Raw genomic sequence first — 20,176 nt, 5'->3', positions numbered from 1 at the left:
AGGAGGTGAAGGTCTTGAGCAAGGAATCATGCATCCTGTGGTACTGGACCCTAAGCACTCTATCACCCGGCTCCTCATTGGAGATTATGACAAGAGTCTTCTCTATCCTGGGCCTGAAAGAGTGTTTGCTAGTATCCTTCGTAACTACTGGATCCTGAAAGGACGGCAAGCAGTTTGCAACCAAAACCTCCTGCTTCGACTGTAGAAAATGAAAAGGAAATCCCACAATTCCTAAGATGGCTGACCTGCCTGTTTGACAGCTTCCTCATGGCGTTCTGCTGATTCGTGAGCTGCCAAGGATGCCCCTTTGAGCACATCTCTGACCGAGGGACCAACTTCATTGGGGGAGAAAGGGAGCTACAAGATGCTCAACTCAGCCCAACCCTACAGGATCAACTCGCTAAAGTTAAGGTATGCTTCACTCATAACCCACATATGCACCCCATTTCAGAGGGATGTGGAGCAAGAGGTGAGAACCATAAAAACTGTTCTGTGTGTGACCTTGGGGAGTGTGTGTTGGAAAACTGTTCTCACTGAAGTGAAGGAAATGCTGAATGCCAGACCTCTCGGATACATGTCCTCTGATGTCTCTGACCCTGATCCTAATCTTCTCCTCATGGGGCGGCTGGAAGCATCCTTACCTCAAGTTATGTTTAAAGATTCAGCCCTCCTCTCCAAACGGCGATGACGCCATAGCCAAGTGCTGTAAGACCACTTCTGGGCAAGTTCCATCAAATATTATCTCCCCTCTCTTCAGTCTTGGCAAAAATGGTACTCGGACACCCCCAACCTTGCTGCATCCACTGTCGTCATGGTGGTAGACTCCAACTGCCACGGGCACATTGGCCCATAGAAAAAGTCCAGCGGCTCCTGGTGGTGGTCACCATCAAGGGAAAAACCTATGTACGCCCTGACAACCGATTAATCGCCGTACCTGCCGTATCAGAAGATAACCCTGAACCACCCGCTGACACTTGTGAAGCTCCTCACAGGAGTCAAATATGTGGTCCACATTTGAGGGGCAGCTGTTGTGAAGAGCAGCGCTGAAGGGGTTAATCTGCATGGAGCAGAGAAGCCACCGTGCACCCTCCCAGATTGACATCTCCTTAAACGAGATGGCGATCTGCCGATCTGCCGGTCTCATCCTTTTGTCACTAGCAGTACTCCGGGGTTTTTGTTTGGTGAGACTTTCTGTTTGATTGCGTGGATAATGTAAGTTTCTTTCTTTATTCCCACATTAGTTCATTCATTATTACCTTTGTTATATAACTCCCGCGACTGCAATTATAATTATATGGCGACCGCAATTATAATTATATTTGCTGTTTCTTTATAATTGTAAGATTATTCTTTGTTTGGTTACTTCCTTTTATGCATATTTGTTTGGTGGTAATCACTATAAACACTGCACTACCCATGGCTTCACTGTAGCCTTTTTGTGTTGTCATTCAAATATAATAGAGGTATAAGATCTTTAATTTTATCAATTTAAGATTCAAGCTAACAATTATTTACTGTTATGTGCAGTGTTTCTGTGAAAATTATCTTTCTGCTAAATTATCACAGCATTTGTCATATGGCCTAATACACCATCAATAATTATATATATATCGGCAGATATATCGGAAATCTGGACATTTTTACCCCTCATTATCGACATCGGTATCGGACCTAAAAATCCCATATCGGTCGGGCTCTAAAAAATACCCATTTTTCAAGTTTTAGATAGGCGGGAAAAGGCATCAAAATCCAAACATCCAATAGTGGCTGAGACAGAGACAAGTTCAAGACATCACAGAAGCAGTCTGGAGACCGGACTCCAAACCAAGACTGAACTCAAGTATTACAGCGCTGCTTGCAGATGGCACCCGTCTAAAGGAAAAACATTGTAACCATCATCACCTATGAGGGGATCATTACCCTGTAACACTTTCCATGAGTTTGACTGTATATTTTATGCAGGGAGACTTTATTCCTTTCACCATATACTGTATATAATATATAAGGAGTTAAACTTGAGTTAGTTAGTGAAACTACATCACTCCTCTATAGCTGAACACTATCAAACTACATCACTCCTCTATAGCTGTACACTATCAAACTACATCACTCCTCTATAGCTGTACATTATCAAACTACATCACAAACTACGTTTAAAGCACTTCAAAAAAGAAGTTTCTACAAATCATGTCTGTTCTTTGAGTAGTGTCTATGGAGGACCTATTGTGCAAAAAAAATTAAATTAAATTAAATTAAATTTAAATAAGCCTTTATGAACTGAATAATTATTTGAATAAATACAGAAATATATATGAGTGAATAAAAATTAATTAAATATAATTTCATGATTAGCATTTTCATAATAACATGATTACATTTAATTAATTTCATGTTCATTAAATTAGATTTTATTTGATTAGATTAGATGAAACTTAAATTATCCCTGTGGGGAAACTGGGTTGTTGCAGCAGTAAATAGTAAAAGGATGCAGTAAAGAGAAATAGAATATATATCAGAATAGAGTAAATGGGAGTTAAAACAACACCAACACTCAGTACAAATGTAGTACAAATGTAGGAATAAAAAATGTGCTACAAAAAGTATAGATTCCAGCATTAGCAGGATGTTTCCTTGTGGCTCCTCTTCCCTGTGAAGGAGCTACATGCACTCCTTCTGTAATCAGGTGAACAGCCCCCTACACTCATTCACAATTCATCTTTAGTTATATTCTAGTGATTTCTTTAAGTTATGTATCCATCTGCTAAATCGGGATCCAGTTTAGTTGATTAATGCAGATACTTTATTCCCTGTTACAGTACCGTATTCCCTTTGTCCAAGTTTTATTTTCCTACCATTAATCATTGTTTTCTCCGAGGTCCACTTCCTGGTAAGGGATGGCACAATCACGCACACGCGCATACGAATGCTGCCTAACTACACACCAGGGTTTTCAATTGGACTGTGCTAAGTGTGTTGATGAGAGGAGAGGATTTTTGTATATTTGTTTTTCTTTTCCTGACAGTCCTGTAGTTCTATATATAGCTCATTGCTAGTATCACATTATATAAATGTAAAGACTAAACTTAGTAGCTGTACGGGCAGCTAACTACACAAATAAACTAACGTTATGCCATTACACAACCACAGGTATAAACTACACGGGTCCTAAAAAATAGTTAAAGGCTTCGGTAACACAATTTGAGACCCTTATTGGTATTTCACTTACATGTGTAGGAGAAAGAAAGCCAGCTCTGTGTCGGTCTTAAACCCCTTCAGCTCCCGTCTAGCTCTCCGGCGAGTGAACGCCCGGCCTCGGTTAACTCTGGTCAGTCTGATGCCGTGCTTTGTCATTCTCCTTCGTAGCTCGTTTAGCCTCTTATAGAACTAGTGCTCCGCGCCGATAGTTCCATGGGGATCCTGGGGTTTGGTGACCGGAGTCTCCGGTCTGTCGTGTTGCGGGGGGCCGGGGAACGGGAACTTCAAGACGATCGATCTGCAGGGCTACCTGGAGCTCCGATCGTCGGAGATCGATCGTCTTGAAGTGCCCTCCCTCTCCCTCTTAGCTGTTTTAGCCTCTTCTGTTATAGGCTTCTTGTTTTGTTTTGTTGCAGAGGGTCCAGCAGGTTCTCTGCGCGGTTTAAATCGTCGGACGCTGCTCCACTTGCATTCTCGTCTTCGTTTGTGTTTTCACTCATTTTTGTAGGCTACCGTTTGCTGACTGGTGCAAGCTCTATCGCTCTCTGCCTCTCTGCATGTCCTATGTTACCCGCGCAGGCACACGCAACTCGCGTCACTGTAGACTTGTGGGCGACTATAGCCTGCATAAAAGGCTCCAGTTATTACAGCCCTTTGCGATGTGTTTAATTCAAATTGTTAAATTCATATCGCGATAACGATAAAAATACGACACATCGTTCAGCCCTAACAAGAACAGTAGACCTAATTAAGGTGCCCCCTTATTGGGCCCCTGGTGAGCGTGGGCCCTGGGGCGTTCGCTCCTCCTGCCCCCTGCCAGACCCGCTGCAGGGTACTGCCCAGGCCCCGGCTTCCGGCTTCTTAAGCCCCTTTCACACTGGACAAAAAACCCACTAACACCCACTAACATCTGGCGCACAGCTGCAGTTAACGCATCTTTTACTCAGCCATAGACCCGACACCACTCCACAGCACCGGTAACTCAAAAGAAATAATAATTAGAACAATGAAACAAACTGAAACAAAGCAGCAATGTAACCCATACAATGTTAACTAAAATGTGCACGCTACAAATCATAACATGACACAAAACATGTAATGTCTATTTGCTAATAAAGTTGTGAGTATGCTATATGAAACAAAAAGCCATGTGTCGAGTCATTTATTTGTTTACTTGTGTGTATGTGCATTGTCACTGTAAAAGTGCAAAATGAAATAGACTAAATGAAACAAAGTAAATTAACCAAAAGGTGGGTGGAGTGTAGAAGGAGTGTTTACCAACATTCAATGTGTGGCTGTAGATGCGGCCATCACGTGCAGCCATTAAGTTCAATGCAACCTGCTGCACTGGCCGTGTATGCTGCACGTTGATGGATCTGCTGACGGAGCCGGACCGGAGCCGCAACTCTAGAGATACGCAAGACTTCTATTTTTGACGGACTACGCATCCATCTGTTATGTATTTTAGCCATATAAATGTATAGAAATGCCAATATTTGGCTTATTGTAGTTATTTATCACAATGCCAGTTAACAAAATAGAGGATACATGAACCAGTGTCACTTAAATAAATGTTGGAGATGAGGTTATGCACAGATAGCCGCTGAGAAGCCTTCTATTTGGCAACCTACACCTACACTCTTAAAAAAATGACATAAGTATTCCTAGATGATACATTAATGTTCCTCACGTTACAACTTGAGTTGTTTATAGTACAATAAGCAAAACTAGATAACTGTGTTCACTTACCCATAGGTAAAACCCTAGTACGTGCAACAGATCGGGCAGACCGCGGACGGAACAATAATGGAGCTGGTGTAGCAGCTTAAACTGCCGTGCTGCAACTGGGCCGCAACAAATACGGATACACAAACAGAACGCATGCTGTGTAGTTCTGGGGTTAGTTAGACAGCTCAGTCAGTTAGACAGGTGGTCAGTTACGGCCCTGCTCTACTACAGCCATCGGGTTTCAGGCATTGCCATTGGCTATCAGCCATCAAAGGAATTATTCTTTTACCAGCACTGAAAGATGCTCCACTGCTCGCGTTGCGTCTGTGTTGCGCTGCGTCCGATGGCTGCGTCCAAGCTAAAAAAATCGGCAAGGTTCAATTATTAACTGGATACTGTGTTCTCTCGTTTGTAGTGTGTGACAGTTGTATTTGTCTTTTTGTATTGTTTGTGTCTATTGTTGTAACAACGTTTATGCTGCTCTCTTGGCCAGGTCACTCTTGAAAAAGAGATTTTAATCTCAATGAGACTTTTACCTGGTTAAATAAAGGATATATATATATAATTCTCGATGGCTGACACATGCGTTCTCCATCATTGAAGTAAAGTTGATATTGATTGTTTTCTGGTGTATCCACTCAAAAGTCAAAACAACGCCACGCGCTCTGTGGAGCAGGGAGAACACCACATTGGTGCAACGCTGATGGCAACGCGCAGGGCCGGCTCTAAACTGCTGGAGAACCTAGGCAAAATTTTCTGTGGAGACCCCCTTTTAAGACACATCCTACCCACCATCAAGCCATAAAGACTGAATAAAAATATAGTGTTTAAAGCATTATATATTTGGTCTGTTATAAGATACAGCACATGAATATCAAAATAAAATGTAACAAATACAAAGGTGAATGTGGCTCTCTCCACTTGTGTGGACATGAACTTAAAATGAAGACTTTCAAAGGGCCTCAGCCAGTAAGATCCATCATTTGCTAGGGGTGGGCCTTCCCCGAATCAGTGCTTTTGATTGGTTTTATGATCATTGGCATGTAATGTATCCAATAAGAATGGTAAGACCCTTTTTTTTCTAAAGTAGAAAAAATACATTAAAGGATGCTTGAGGCCCTAGGCATTTGCCTATTCAGCCTATAAGGAGAACTGGCTATGGCAACGCCACGCGCCACTGGTAGTGGAGCTGTAACGTTGGACAGAGAGAGAGCGAGAAAGATGTATGTGTGTGTATGTGGCTCCACAGCTGAGCCTGTGGCAGCTGATGACATCAGTCACAGTAAAGGTCATACTCTTGACTTAATACTTTCGGCGGATGTAGCTCTCAGAAATATTGAAACAATTGATATTTGTGTGTCCGACCATAAAGCTGTAGTCTTTAATGCCTTGCTTCCCCTTCCCACTCCCAAGTCTGATGTTCCTGTTAGATCTTGTATTTTCAATTCTGAATCTGCCAGTACATTTTCTGAAGCCTTTTCCTCCGCATTTCATCCTAGCTTCATTGAGCAGTCACAAAGCATTTCCACTGATGACTTGGTTGATATTTTTAATACTAAGTGCCATGCCATCCTTGACTCTATTGCCCCCTTTAAAAATAAAGTGTCCAATCGTAAGGCCCTTCCGTGGCTGAATGGTCATACACATTCCATTAAGAGACAGTGTGGGAAAGCCAAACGCCAGTGGAAAGCAAAGAGATCCCAACATTCCCTTAACCTACTCAAAGACTCTATGGCAGAATACCAGAGAGCTGTTAAAGCTGAAAGATCTGCCTATTTTTCTCATCTTATTGCCAATAACAACCACAACTCAAGAATTCTGTTTTCAGTGATTAATTCTGTTGTCAGCCCTCAACCCTCTCTCAACACTGAATCCATCCCTGAATGGTGTGAGTGCGAGTTTTTGAACTTTTTTGTCAATAAGGTAGAAAATATTAGGCATCAAATTGCTCCAGCCATCCACGACCTCTCCATTCTCCCCAATATTTCAGCCTCCTTTACTCAATTCGAACCCATTACTTTATCAGGGCTGCAGACAACCATCTCCCAAATGAAATCCTCCTCCTGTCAGTTAGATACCATCCCCACTTCTTTTCTAAAGGAGGTACTCGGAATAGTTGGTCCAGTCATCCTGTCAATCATAAATAGCTCTATAGCCACCGGCTCTTTCCCTTCTTCTTTCAAACATGCCTTGGTCCAGCCCCTACTAAAGAAACCAGGCCTTGATCCCATCCTTGTCACTAATTATAGGTCCATTTCCAAACTAACCTTTTTGTCCAAGGTTTTAGAAAAGGTGGTGGCTTCACAATTAATAGCCTTCATGAATAACAACTCTATTTTTGAGAAATTTCAGTCTGGTTTCAGAGCCCTCCACAGTACTGAAACTGTCCTCATCAAAGTTTTAAATGACTTACTCCTGACTGCCGATGCTGGTGGTCAATTCTGGTCCATTTAGATTTAAGCGCAGCATTCCATACTATTATACCATACTATTTTGTTGCATCGCCTCAAAAAATGGGTTGGTCTCAGTGGCACAACTCTTGAATTACTGCGTTCCTATCTTTCTAATAGAACTCTCTCTGTTGCGATGGGAAACGGTCCCCTATGCCCCTTGCTATTTTCAATTTATATGCTCCCCTTGGGTCAGGTAATTCGTAATCATAATATCTTCCACTGTTATGCTGACGATACCCAGCTGTATCTCCCACTCAAATCTTCAAATTTTAGCAGTCTAGCTTACCTTCGGCCTGCCTAACTGACATTCAATGCTGGATGTCCCAAAACCTTCTCCAGTTGAATGCAGACAAATCAGAGATTGTCCTATTTAGCCCTCCAAATCAGATAGGCCTTTTAAAGGACAAACTTGGAACCCTATCAGCCAATGTGAAACCGGTGGCTAAGAACCTGGGTGTGTTATTTGATTCTGACCTGTGTTTTAAGGATCAAATTACAAGGATTGTCCAATCATGTTTTTTTCAGCTGAGAAACATATCGAAAATAAGGTAATTTATTTCCCATGCTGATCTAAAAAGAGTTGTAAATGCCTTTGTTGCAACCAAATCACACCGATTTTAGCTGCCCTTCATTGGCTTCCTGTCAGTTTTAGAATTGATTTTAAGATTTTATTGATAACCTTTAAGGCCCTACACGGTCTGGCTCCCAGCTACATTTCTGAGCTCCTAACCCCATATGTGCCACGGCGTAACCTGAGATCCTCAGAGGCAGCCTTACTGGTGGTACCGAGGTCCAGGTTGATCGAGCTTTTACTATCAGAGCACCGAGGCTTTGGAATAGCCTGCCTGAGGGTCTTAGGTTAGCCAATACAGCTTCTTCTTTTAAATCTCTTTTAAAAACATATTTTTATAAAAAGGCCTTTTTAACATCTTAATGTATTCTATTTCTTCTGTTTCACTTAGTACATTCTTTTAATTATTTTAAACAAGATGTCTTTTAATATCATGTTGTGTATGGCTTCTCTGGTTTCTGTATATGTATGGTTTAGTTCCTTCCTTTGATTACACTTGTACTGCTTTGTTTTATTCCTTTTCTGTATCCAATGTTTTACTGTTTTTATTTTATTTTTTCTAATTATTTTATTGTAAAGCACCTTGTAACCTTGTTAAGAAAGGTGCTATATAAATAAAGTTTATTATTATATCCCCGTAATGAGTTTCAGGGATATTATGGATTCACCCCACCCGCCGCGTCCACCACAGATCCTTCGTGTGAACGCGATAACTTAAACAGTTTTTATACAAATCTTTTCAAATTTGGTATGGACATTGATGACCCCTAGAGGAAGAACTCTGTTGATTTTGATGTGTTTATGATTATTATAACTATAATTAATTAACTGATTAAATTAATTTCCATGCTATTTGGACCCATATCTCACCAATGGTGCATTATATTGTATTGAAATTTGTCAAGAGAATTGTTCAGGCAATTATGGAGATTTGTATGAAGTTTGCACTTTCTGTGATTATTATTAATAAATTAATTAATTATTTTTTTGTACTGGTACTTTTTAAAAATTATTATTGTTTTTCTCTTTGGGCTCAATTTCCTGTGAGATGGTAAATGCTACAGCCATGAAACTTTGCACCATGGTCTAGTATGGTTTCAATTAGACCCACAAGAAATATCCCCCATTGGCCTGATGGTGGCGCTATAATTAAAGGTCAAAAATAAAAAGTTTAAAGTGCTGAAATTAAAAAAATAATGAATGAATTGAATTATTTGAAAAAATCGGTCAGTAGCATCTATGGTCCTACGCTCTTTAAATTTGGTTGATAGATTGTTGATATCTACTGCAATTTTGAAGATATTAACTCTTAAAGTTGTGATGGAGGCGTGGCCTATAAGCTACATTGTTATAACTTTGTGATAGATGGTCCAATCATCATGAAACTTGGACGTGTTCACATATAATGAATGAACATGTGTGCAAAGCCATTCAAATATTGACCAATAGGTGGCGCCACAAAGGCCAGAAAACTGTATCTCCTAATCCAATTGGTGAAATTGCAGGACCATGTCCTAGTCAAAATCTGAAGTTTGGTCGTCATTAGTGAAAGTGGGCGTGGCCTATGACATTTTGGCTTATAACTCAAACAGAATTTCACCAATCGCTATGAAACTTCACAATCATGTTCCAACCTTTATGTGGAACATGCACACCAATTTTCATACAGATCTGACCAGAACTGAACAGCAGCGTTTTGAGTGTACAGCTAAACACAGTAAAGCCAATACGAAGTTGGATATTGACACCTTTTAACTTGCTATTACATTCTTCAGTATCAGAACTTGATAGCTTGGGGCCTGATGGCTCAACAGCCTAATATGACAAAACTGACAGTAATCTTAATGCAAACTTCCACGTTTCAGCTCTGGCTGCTGTACTGGCATGAACCCCGCTAGCACCTATATTTAATTAATTAAATTTATTATTGAGTGTTAAAAAAAATAGTTAAGGTACATACCCTTTATTATTGGGGAGACAATCCCTAGAGGATTATATCCATTCATTTTGGAGTGTTTAGGAATAATAATAATAATATGATTAACTTTAGATTAGCCCAGAAGGAAAAATTTTATTATTTCGCAAAATAAAAATAGTTGGGACATACAACCAATTGGGAAGATTAACCCTGGAGTCTTATTGTGTGAATGGCTTTTTATTACATTTGACTTAATGGGGCCTTTGGGGGGATTGGGGAATTTTGGGGATATACCCTTGCTGTCGGCCCCGACAGCATCCTAGTTATTATTATTATCACCTGCTGTGAACATTCTGTCATGATTGTGTATGTGGAATTAATAGGCCCTTTTCACATCGTCATGCTAACAGATTCTGCATTGAGAAACAGGTGCATTACAACTTTCTGTTGCCAGCTCTGGGGCACGTTCAATTGCCCCATCGTAGCAAAAGGTAGCAAACAGGATGTAACGGAAGGAAACGGTAGTGCGTTGAACGCAAGGAGGTTTTATGAGCAAACATATCTTTCAACCGGAAAACGTTACTTCCTGTTTGCTACGTTTTGGTGACTCCTAGATCTAAACTAGAGAAAGGCTACAAGTTTATTGCCTATAGTTACTTCTTTCTTTGCAAAAATAAATTTGCCACAGGAAGTTGTAATGCACCGGTTTCTCAATATGGAAGCTACATCACCAAATTTCCTCTTGTAGGACAATAAAGTATCTATCTATCTATCTACATGACAGCGTGAAAAGGGCTTATTAGATAAAAACTTAAATATCTTAAAAAGTATAGAATATGAAAAAGTTGTATACAAGCCTCTCATTCCACTATGAGATAAGTGTGAATGAAGTTTCTACATGAAAGTATGAAGAAGATAGTGTCTGGGGAGAAAAATAAATACATTTATTTTATTTTTAAGTTTAGTTTATTTTTGTGCTTGCTTGCAGCAAGCCCACTAACTAGTGCAATAATGCCAACTTAGATAATGGAAAACTGCAAGACAGATTTCAGAGGTCTGATGGGGAAGGGTTGGATCAGTCCATTTTTGACTATTCAAATACTGCATAGGCTACTGTGGGAAATCGAAACCTATAAAACGGTTAGCCTATCTGCAGAAACCTCTAAATTTGAACATCCAGAGGAAACTTCCTGCAGCTCAGCAAACCCTACTGTCTGCTATTTGGAATAATGGCATTTCATCAGCAGTTTCACAACCCTGTAAGTATTTTTAAAGTTTTGTAGGCTATCTGAAGTCATTTTTTCCTCTGAGAAAATAAAGGATGAAGACACGACGATAGAAGGTCAGGGTTCTCTATGAACTAATAGACTACCTTAAAATAACCTTACATTTAGCCTACATTAACTCACCTCTTAATTCATGCAAAATCCCCTTAAAATGAATCATGGGAGTTATTAATGGAGGAGACCCCATCAAAACCACCTTAAACACCCCATAAGATTTGACTGCGTACTTTCTAATTTAATGTAAAATTCAGATTTCCATTAATAACTCATTAATGACCCTGTAAACCATGCACAAATGAAAAATCCCTTAATTTCTCCACGAACCACCAACCAGAAATGTTAAAGCTTTGTTATTTTTAATGGTTAACTAATGTTTATGTAATGAGAAATTAAGGACGTTTCAGAGATAAAATTAAGTTCCGTTCTGTCGAGTGTAGCGGGAGAGAAAGAGTAGCCAAACTCCATTGAAAAAATCGGACAATTTACTGCTGCCTTGCTTATCGGCAAAGGTATAACCTCGTAGAACAATTATTTAAGATCTTTGACGAATCATAAAGATCCATTCTTCTATTCGGCATGCATCCAATACACCAAGGAGCAGTTATTTCAATACATTTTCAACTTTTAGTATTGGTTCCCCTGTTATTGCCACAATCTTCGTGCACCAAAATTGTAGGGTGATAGTGATTTTATTGAAATAAAGTGCTGCTTGGTATATCGTTTTTAGGCCACATTTACCAGTCTACAACGCCGCTTCATAAAACGCCTTACATCATGTTCTGTCGGGTACATTTGTAGATAGGCTAATGAAGGAGGCATTCAATTGACAGATTTTTGTATGAAGTTCGGCGCAAATTATCCGGGTTGACTAAGGGTGTGCTCGACTCTACTGTTTAGTTTGAAAAAAGCTCATTACCTGAAAAACTGCTGTCCTTTCTAGCAAATCCCGTTCACTGGGTCTATCCACGGCGGTCTGCAAGATGGGAAGAGCATCACCGTTACTGGACGAGTCCTGCCTGGAGCGGACAGGTCAGGCATCATTTCACTTTTTGGGGAAAAGCTTCTCAAAGTGGGGTCCAGGCGCCAGCAGGGGGCCTTGAAGGGGCTTCAGGGGGTTTCCAGCAACATGAGGAATAGTTTAATTTCACTGTAGGCCTAATTTAAATCACTACAAATTATTCCAATTAGAGAATGTAGCCTATATGAATGATTATTGTAATCCAAGGTTTCACTCTCACCACTATTATCTCCCCATGTACAGTGTAGACAGTTCTACAATTCAATACTAAATCAACAATTAAAATCTTCCCTTATACAGTGTTGTGAAAAAATATATAGAATTTTCAAATTAGTGTAATAGAAAAATTTTATAGGTTTTGGACAAAAAAATTCTAATAATTAAATTAAAAAAAATATATATATTTTTTTAGTCCAACACGTGCAAAAACTAAAGAGGTGTACAAAATTTTTCACACTGTAGATCCTGATCAAATGGGGGTCAATGGCTCATGAAGATGACCAAGGAACCCCGTCTTAGGGCTTGCTTCACTTGAATAACATGAAAGCATTACGACAACACTAGCACTGTTGGCTTGAGCAATAATACCAAAGACTTCAGTTCATACTTCCCACGCTCATTGTTTCCAGCAATCTGACAGGAAGTGGTCTGTCTCTCTCTTTGTGTTCCCTCTTTCACTTTCTCTCTGACTTTTCGTCTTAGTTCAATTCAAATCTGCTTCATTGGCATGACAATATCAATTTACAAAGATTAACAGATGTCTGGTAGTAGTTTAGCAAACATCAGTGATATTATAATAAAGAAACATTCAATAGGCCTATCATTCTCTCAACAATATCTTACTGTCTCCCAATCTGGTCCCTCACTACAAAGGAAATCATTCAACCTATAGCAAGACAGTACAATAGAGCCTATAAGATACATGGAAACCTGCCTCCCTGGACTCACCACTGCACTGCGCTTTCACATTCTAACGCTCTCACCTTCCAGCACTACACAACCAATCTGGCTATCAAAACCTACTTCCATATCCAAAACAATCACTCCCCTCCAACACTTACTGCCCTACTTCCACGACACACCATAACAAGACAGGAACACATCACAAGATCAATCTCACATGCACTTAATCCTATACCATCTTACAAAACAACTACGGCCAAAGATTTTCCCATACATACCCTAAGACCTGGAATGAAATCCCACACCACATCAGAGCAATAACCTCCATCTCTCATTTTAAACATGCATACAAACTTCATCTGACAGGACAGATCTGCAACCACTGACTCCATTGCAATACACATTAAACACATACATAATTTACATACATACATATATACATACATACATACATTTGTATACACGTGCACATACATTCACACACGCACATATATACATACATACACACATACATACTTCATAATTAAGCCCCATCCTATGCCTTCGCTGTGTCTCATGTCTAACGTCTACCCTTGTCAAGCCACCTACCCTACATTTTCCCCTTTATCTTCCCCCCAGAACAGGAACCTGCTGTAAAACAGTTTTTTAACTGAGTCAGGCCAATCTAACTGTAACCTGTTTTTAACACCTGTAATGTTAATTTTAAATCTTTCCTGTATAATAAAATGAAATGAATAACAATTCAACTCAGCTGTTCCAGTCAATTAATAAAGTATAGGGTGATCTCTCTCTCTCCCTCTCTCTCTCTCTAGGTTCCATGTTAATTTACAGTGTGGGTCCAAGGCCAATGCAGACATTGCTCTCCATATTAACCCGCGGTATGACAGTCACCCTGGTTATGTGGTTACCAATACCTTCCAGTACGGCAGCTGGGGGTCTGAAGAGAGGAAGCAGAACTCCCCATTCACCGCTGGCTCCAGCTTCAGCCTCATGATCACAGTCCGGCATGACGCCTACCAAGTAGGTTTTATTTCTCCCCCTAAACTGCAAATTGTGTTGAAATTGAGTCCAAGCCCACTTTATTTGACAAATTTTGTTTCCTCTCCACAGTTGACTGTCAATGGCTGCCACTTGATGGACTACAGACATCGTATCCCATTTAACATGGTGGATACAATCTCAGTGGCAGGGAAAGTAGAGGTTTTCTCCATTGCTTTCCAGAGCAGCTTTATGGTAAGGATGTAGCCTGAATGTAAAAAAAAAACATAGCATGGCACCAAATATATTTGATATATGCGAAGTTCTAATTTAAAGCAAGTGGACCCTAGAATTAACTATGTATGCCAACTGAGTTAAATAATTATGTTATTATTATATTAAATATGATGAATAATTATTTTCTCACATGATTTTTTTTTGTTTTTAAATAAGCCCATGTCTAATGATTAAATCACCATGTAGGTGATTTTGTATCTTTTTTTCACCTGGCAAGAATTTTTTTTTTAATTTTTGTGCTGAGACGACAGTAGATAGATTGGTTGAGAAATACATTGAAGATGAGACTAATGTAAGAGATTTCTTTTCATATTTAGTTCCCTCCACAATGTTCATTTCCTCCTCAGCCTGGGTTTCTTCCGCAGCAAGCCTTTCCCCCGCAGCCAGGGTTTCCTTATCCAGGATTTCCACCAGCAATGCCTGTGAGTAGCCTACCTGGGGCAGAAAGTGGCAAAGTCAGGTTAGTCAGTCAGTCAGTCACTCACTCGCGGACGGTTTGCACGGAGCCTGCACTTTATCAGATGGCCTCTAGAGGGTGCGCCGTGGGTCTGCACAGAATCTGTGCTTGTATTTAGACAAACATTTCTCGGAGGCAGAGCTGCTCTGGAGGCAGAAATAATCTCATTGGCTGAGTTAAACCTCAATGGGCGGAGCCAAAGAACCACAGTTTTTGAACAGTAACATTTGAAAACCCAGTGAAAAGACAAGAGGTAAGGGAGATGGTAGCTAATAATATTTAAGCCTAGTGCTCTTGCTACTAACTGAAAAAATGCAACTGATCTAGGTTAGCTAGTTAGCCTAGCGGACCTACCAAGTTCAAACTAACCATACTAGCCTGTAGCTAGGTAAGCTAGATAGCTAGCTGCTGACCTTCCGACATCATGAATGCCATGGTCATGAATGAACTCAGGAAGTCATTGCCACTTCCATTGTTTTAAATATTTTGATCACAGTTCCTTCTTTTACGTTCAAGTTTGCCAGTTAGCTAAGTGCACCATAAAAACTCTGGTTCTTTGGCTCCGCCCACTGAGGTTTAACCAATGATTATTTATGCCTCCAGAGCAGCACTGCCGTCGAGGAATGTTTGTAGAACTAAAACTCCAATCTGCGAGAATCAGCCGAAATTCCTTTAGCTGGCATTCATCATGCAAGCTGTAGCCTCCTTCCTCCTAAAAAAATTATCACAAATGAATTAAGAGGTAATAGCTATGTCGTCTGGACATGGTTTTTATCTTTACACTAATGTTAGATCCCAGATCACTGCAAGGAAGAATTTAGAATGTGTTATGGCACTGCTCTCTTAGTTTCTAGATAATTGTTATTTCTTTCCTCTAATATTTGTATACAGGTTATTCCCTACAAGGGTGTAATCAGTGGTGGACTTCACCCCGGCAGGACCATCACTATCCAGGGGATGATTAGTCCCAATGCCACAAGGTCTGGATTAATTATGAATTGATTTCCTTGTTACATTTTACTTTGCATGCAGTATACTTATGCACATCTTGTAAAAATTTGCCGATGCACCTGTTTCATAGCCTATAGAAAGTGACAGTACATCATGAAACACATAAAACCGTGTGTAATGTGGAGCCAAAGACATTTGCAGACTGAAATAATGATTTCGTGAATACATTTGTTTTTGTTTTCTTCAACCATTATGTTATCAAAAATACTCCTCTCCTAAAAACATAAGGGAATCCACTCTAAGGATCTACAGTTTGTATTGCATCTTACCATCGCAGCTCCTCATACTTGATCCAACAGTATGTTGTTTGGAGCTCTGTAAGTTTATTTGTCTATTTTTCTCTGTCTACCTGACAAATGCAATGTCTAGGTTTGGTGTTAATACAGTACTGAATTCTGCTGACCTTATATGGGCTTACTGGGGCGTTTATTTATGCCACTTGCAGATTGTCGGGCACGTGCTTCCAATTTAAAAAAGTACCTAAATCCCAAATAAAGGTGACATCACCTGGCACAAAGACCAGCCAATAGCAGATGACCAGTTCAGTACCCTGCTTTTCACCATTAGATGTCAGGCTACACCACAGATTTGGGTGGGGTTTAGTTACTCTTTAAGATGATGTATGATTCAGCAATAGACTTTTGTGTGCAAGAACAGAATTGGAGGCCCGCGCACATTTCCTGAATCTGACTGTGGATTTTTGTACTTACTGTGTTTCGAAAGAACACATTTAAGAGAAACATAAGACAACATTCATTCCTGAGGCCCAATGTCATGTTCTACTCTCACTTTTCCTCTGTTTTTACTCTCAGGTTCCATGTGAATTTAAGCTTTCACTCTGGCATCGCTCTGCATTACAACCCACGTTTCTCTGAGAACACGGTGGTGCGAAACACAAAGCTGAGGGAGCAGTGGGGGAGTGAGGAGCGCTCTGGAGGAATGCCCTTCCACCGGGGACAGCCATTCACGGTACAAATACAAATACATTACTAACATACTGATTTGATGGGTTATTTTGAAGGCCAATACTGACAAAGGTATTTTGGAATTTAAGTTGCCAATAGCCAATATTTTGTGCCGATATTCAGGTCTAGATTCACCTAGATTGCGTTGTGAGGAGATTTCCAAAGATGGTTTCTGCAAATTGCCAATTGGACCAGCGGTGAAGGAGGAGGTGTCAAAAATGTGTATTTCCAAAAAGTCAAAATTGCAGAAAATTCAATATGGTGAACAGGGGTGGTCACAGGGGCAATGTTGTAGAGCACATCTGGCTGCATATGTACAGTATATATACCAAGTTTGGTGTAAATCGGACTTACTTTGTGGGAGTTATGGCCTCTTATGTGTATTGACTGTTTTCATTTGTTTACAACGCCACCATCTGGCCCATCAGGGTCATAAGCCACCACCAATATCACCAACAATATCATTGCCAAATGGCATGTCTCTATCAGATATCATACATCACCAGTGTACTGATCAATTGTACAATAAATATGCAAGTTAGTCTCACAGTAACCTGCATGGAGTCTCGTCAAAGTGGGTGACTGTAAGACTTCCTTTTTCGTTTCAGCTGACCATTTGCTGTGAGGCTCACATGTTCAGGATTGTGGTCAATGGGAATCAGACACACGACTACAAACACCGCCACACCCCCCTCCAACAGGTTGACATCCTGGAGATTGACGGGGACCTCAGCTTGACCTCTGTCTTGCTGTAGTTCACTAGAGATCCAGGACCTGCGTCTTGTATTAATGATGCCTTACAGAGGTCGCTGTTTCCTTCACTACCACCACAAAACCACTGCTTTTTCCATGTATAAATGAAGTCATAGTAATTAATTACTTTAGATATTACTTTGGATACTTTACTTTGCTATGAACATTCCTGTTTATTGATCTTGCAAATAGTAATTCCCATCTTCATGATAGTATATGCTAGTGATCCCCTGAAAACAGTTGTTCTTCATGTAGTAGGAGCTGCTGTTATTGCCCACACCACTTGTAAATTTGGATTTGAGAGTAATCAATGTGCTGTTGAGCAATGCACTGCTTCTTAATTCCAAAATGATTTATATATTGTGACTGTTTTGTGAAATTAAAATATTATGTGACAATGTGTCATGGTGTGATGAATTCTACTTTGAGTTGAATATTGTCAAAACTAAGGACATGGTAGTTAATTTCAAAAGGATTCAAGTTTCCAAACCCACTGTAATTGTTGTGAAGAGCGACGCTGAAGGGGTTAACCCCTTCAGCGTCGCTCTTCACAACAATGCATGGAGCGGAGAAGTCCACCACGCACCCTGCCAGATTGACGCCTCCTTAAAAGAGATGGCGATCTGCTGGTCTCATCCTTTTGTCAGTAGCAGTACACTGGAGTTTTTGTTTGGTGAGACTTTCTGTTTGATTGTGTGGATAATTTAAGTTTCTTTCTTTATTCCCACTTTTATTCACTTTATTCCCCTTTGTTATATAACTCCCGCGACCGCAATTATAATTGAATGGCTGTTTCTTTATAATTGTAAGATTATTCTTTGTTTGGTTACTTCCTTTCATGCATATTTGTTTGGTGGTAATTCTGATCATTGACAATTCATCTTTGGCATGTTTATGTTTTCTATTTTTCTTTATTTAGAACTGGTTTACAACCAGTCGAGAGTCACCACTATCACCATTTCAACTCAGCAGTAATTCTGGATCTGTAAAACCATGCAATAAACTGTGAACTGGACCCAATCCTTTGTGCTCATTGTGCCTGACCACACACCCACTGTGTTTATCCTCCTGGAAATCAGTACAAACTAAGTCAGTCCCCCAATATTTTACATGGTCCCTCAAGTCGGAATGATAAATGCAATGGATGGAAGACAAAGGAAATCCAGCAGGCAGCCTCAAACCCCCCTCACATTTGTCAGACTATAGAACCGAATATGCTGGTTACAATTATGGACCTTTAGTCTCCAATCAACCACCTCATTCAGACCCAAATAGTCAAAGAGCATCAGTGGCAACAGCAACTACTCATTCTCATCAAACAGATAACAATCAGATAGCTCCCCATTACAATTCAAATGATCTTGCTTCAATGAAAAGTGACATTCATGAACTAAGATGAATGATGATCCAACTCTGACATTCTATGCAGGTTTTAGGAGACCGGCTGGGTGACAGAGCCTCCACCTCTAACTTCTCTACGTCTGCTCAGTCCTCAGCCCATACCCATCCTCCCTCCGAGCTTGACCTTTCCTGTCAAGTTGGGCAGTGTTTGGTGAAGGAACTGTGTGCATGCTTGAGTCAGCATGAGTCTCAGGCTATTCAGCCACAAAATGTCCTCCACCTCCTCCCAGCCGTGTGTCCTCACTTCCTCCACCACCTGGGTCTATGCTGCCTTCTCCTCAGCCCCAACCACAAGGTCATATAAGCCAGCCTCCCCAGCCTGATCCTGCTTTTCACTCTTACGAGCCCCAAGCTAATCTCCCTGTGCAGTCCTCAGCAGGTCAACCTGTGGATCTCTCCACTCATCAGTCTCCTCAGCCAACACAGCCCAACACCATAACCCAAGGTTTTAGTTTGCATCAGCCATCAGTCCAGCCTGTTGCACAGCCTCAGCCTACCTACATCACAGACACACATACAGGAGTGGCCCATTTTCCTGTCAAAAATCCCACACCGTCTGCTCTTGCCTATGGAGGTCAGACAATCCATTTAACTGGGCCCCCACCAGGTTCAATAACCACTCAGCCCCCGGTGTACTCAGCTACCTTCAATATAGCACCTCAGCGCCCCACCCAGCAAATGGTATTGCCTTGCACCCTTAACGCAGCACTCCAGTCCAATGTGCTGCCAGCCACAGTGAATGCAGCATCTCAACCTACTGCTTCTTTCAATGCAAATCCTCCCTCGCATGTGCCTCCTATTCCCTTGAATGTATCCCGATGTAGGATGCCTCCAGCCCATGTGAATGCTTTGCCTCAGGCACATACGTTTCCTGCCCCTTCCCATATTATCTCCCAGCCTCCAGCACCGCATGCTCCTGTGCCTTCACAGGGACAAAGCCTTCCACCACCAGCTCAACCTGTGTCCCATCCCTCCTTTGGCACAGCACCCTGTGTGACTAACCCTGTGGTTCCAGCACAGCCTCCAGCCATAATGGCTTTCTACCCTCAGCCACAGGTTGGCGTCCTACCTCCTCATCTATCATCACAAGCTGCTGCAATGCATCCTTATTTGTAACAGCAGGCTCTGGTTCTGCCTTGCCCTCTCTTATGCAAATAGCCCATATCCTGACACCCATGCGCTGGCTGCCCTCCAATAGCGCTATGGGCAACCCCATCAATTGGTGCTCACTCACAGCCATTC

At 40.9% G+C, this 20,176-nt stretch overlaps 1 protein-coding gene across 1 annotated transcript; it reads left to right on the top strand.

Moving 5' to 3' along the window:
• Positions 1-10,979: 10,979 nt before the first annotated feature.
• Positions 10,980-17,935, top strand: LOC139916546 (galectin-9-like). The gene is made up of 8 exons (XM_071905467.2): positions 10,980-11,124; positions 12,092-12,180; positions 13,885-14,092; positions 14,183-14,305; positions 14,695-14,769; positions 15,696-15,784; positions 16,628-16,784; positions 17,389-17,935. The coding sequence occupies exons 1-8, from the start codon at positions 11,095-11,097 to the stop codon at positions 17,533-17,535; spliced, it is 918 nt and encodes a 305-aa protein (XP_071761568.2). The 5' UTR covers positions 10,980-11,094; the 3' UTR covers positions 17,536-17,935.
• The last annotated feature ends 2,241 nt before the right edge of the window (positions 17,936-20,176 follow it).

Source organism: Centroberyx gerrardi, chromosome 6 (assembly GCF_048128805.1).
Source record: "Centroberyx gerrardi isolate f3 chromosome 6, fCenGer3.hap1.cur.20231027, whole genome shotgun sequence".
NCBI lineage: Eukaryota > Metazoa > Chordata > Actinopteri > Beryciformes > Berycidae > Centroberyx > Centroberyx gerrardi.
Note: the sequence above shows the minus strand (reverse complement) of the source record. Positions and strands in the feature narration are given on the sequence as shown.

Coding starts and splice junctions, on each gene's coding strand:
- LOC139916546 (XM_071905467.2), top strand. CDS start 11,095: ATGGCATTTCATCAGCAGTTTCACAACCCT. Junction 14,770..15,695: donor GATTTCCACCAGCAATGCCT/GTGAGTAGCCTA, acceptor ATTTGTATACAG/GTTATTCCCTACAAGGGTGT. Junction 15,785..16,627: donor ATTAGTCCCAATGCCACAAG/GTCTGGATTAAT, acceptor TTTTACTCTCAG/GTTCCATGTGAATTTAAGCT.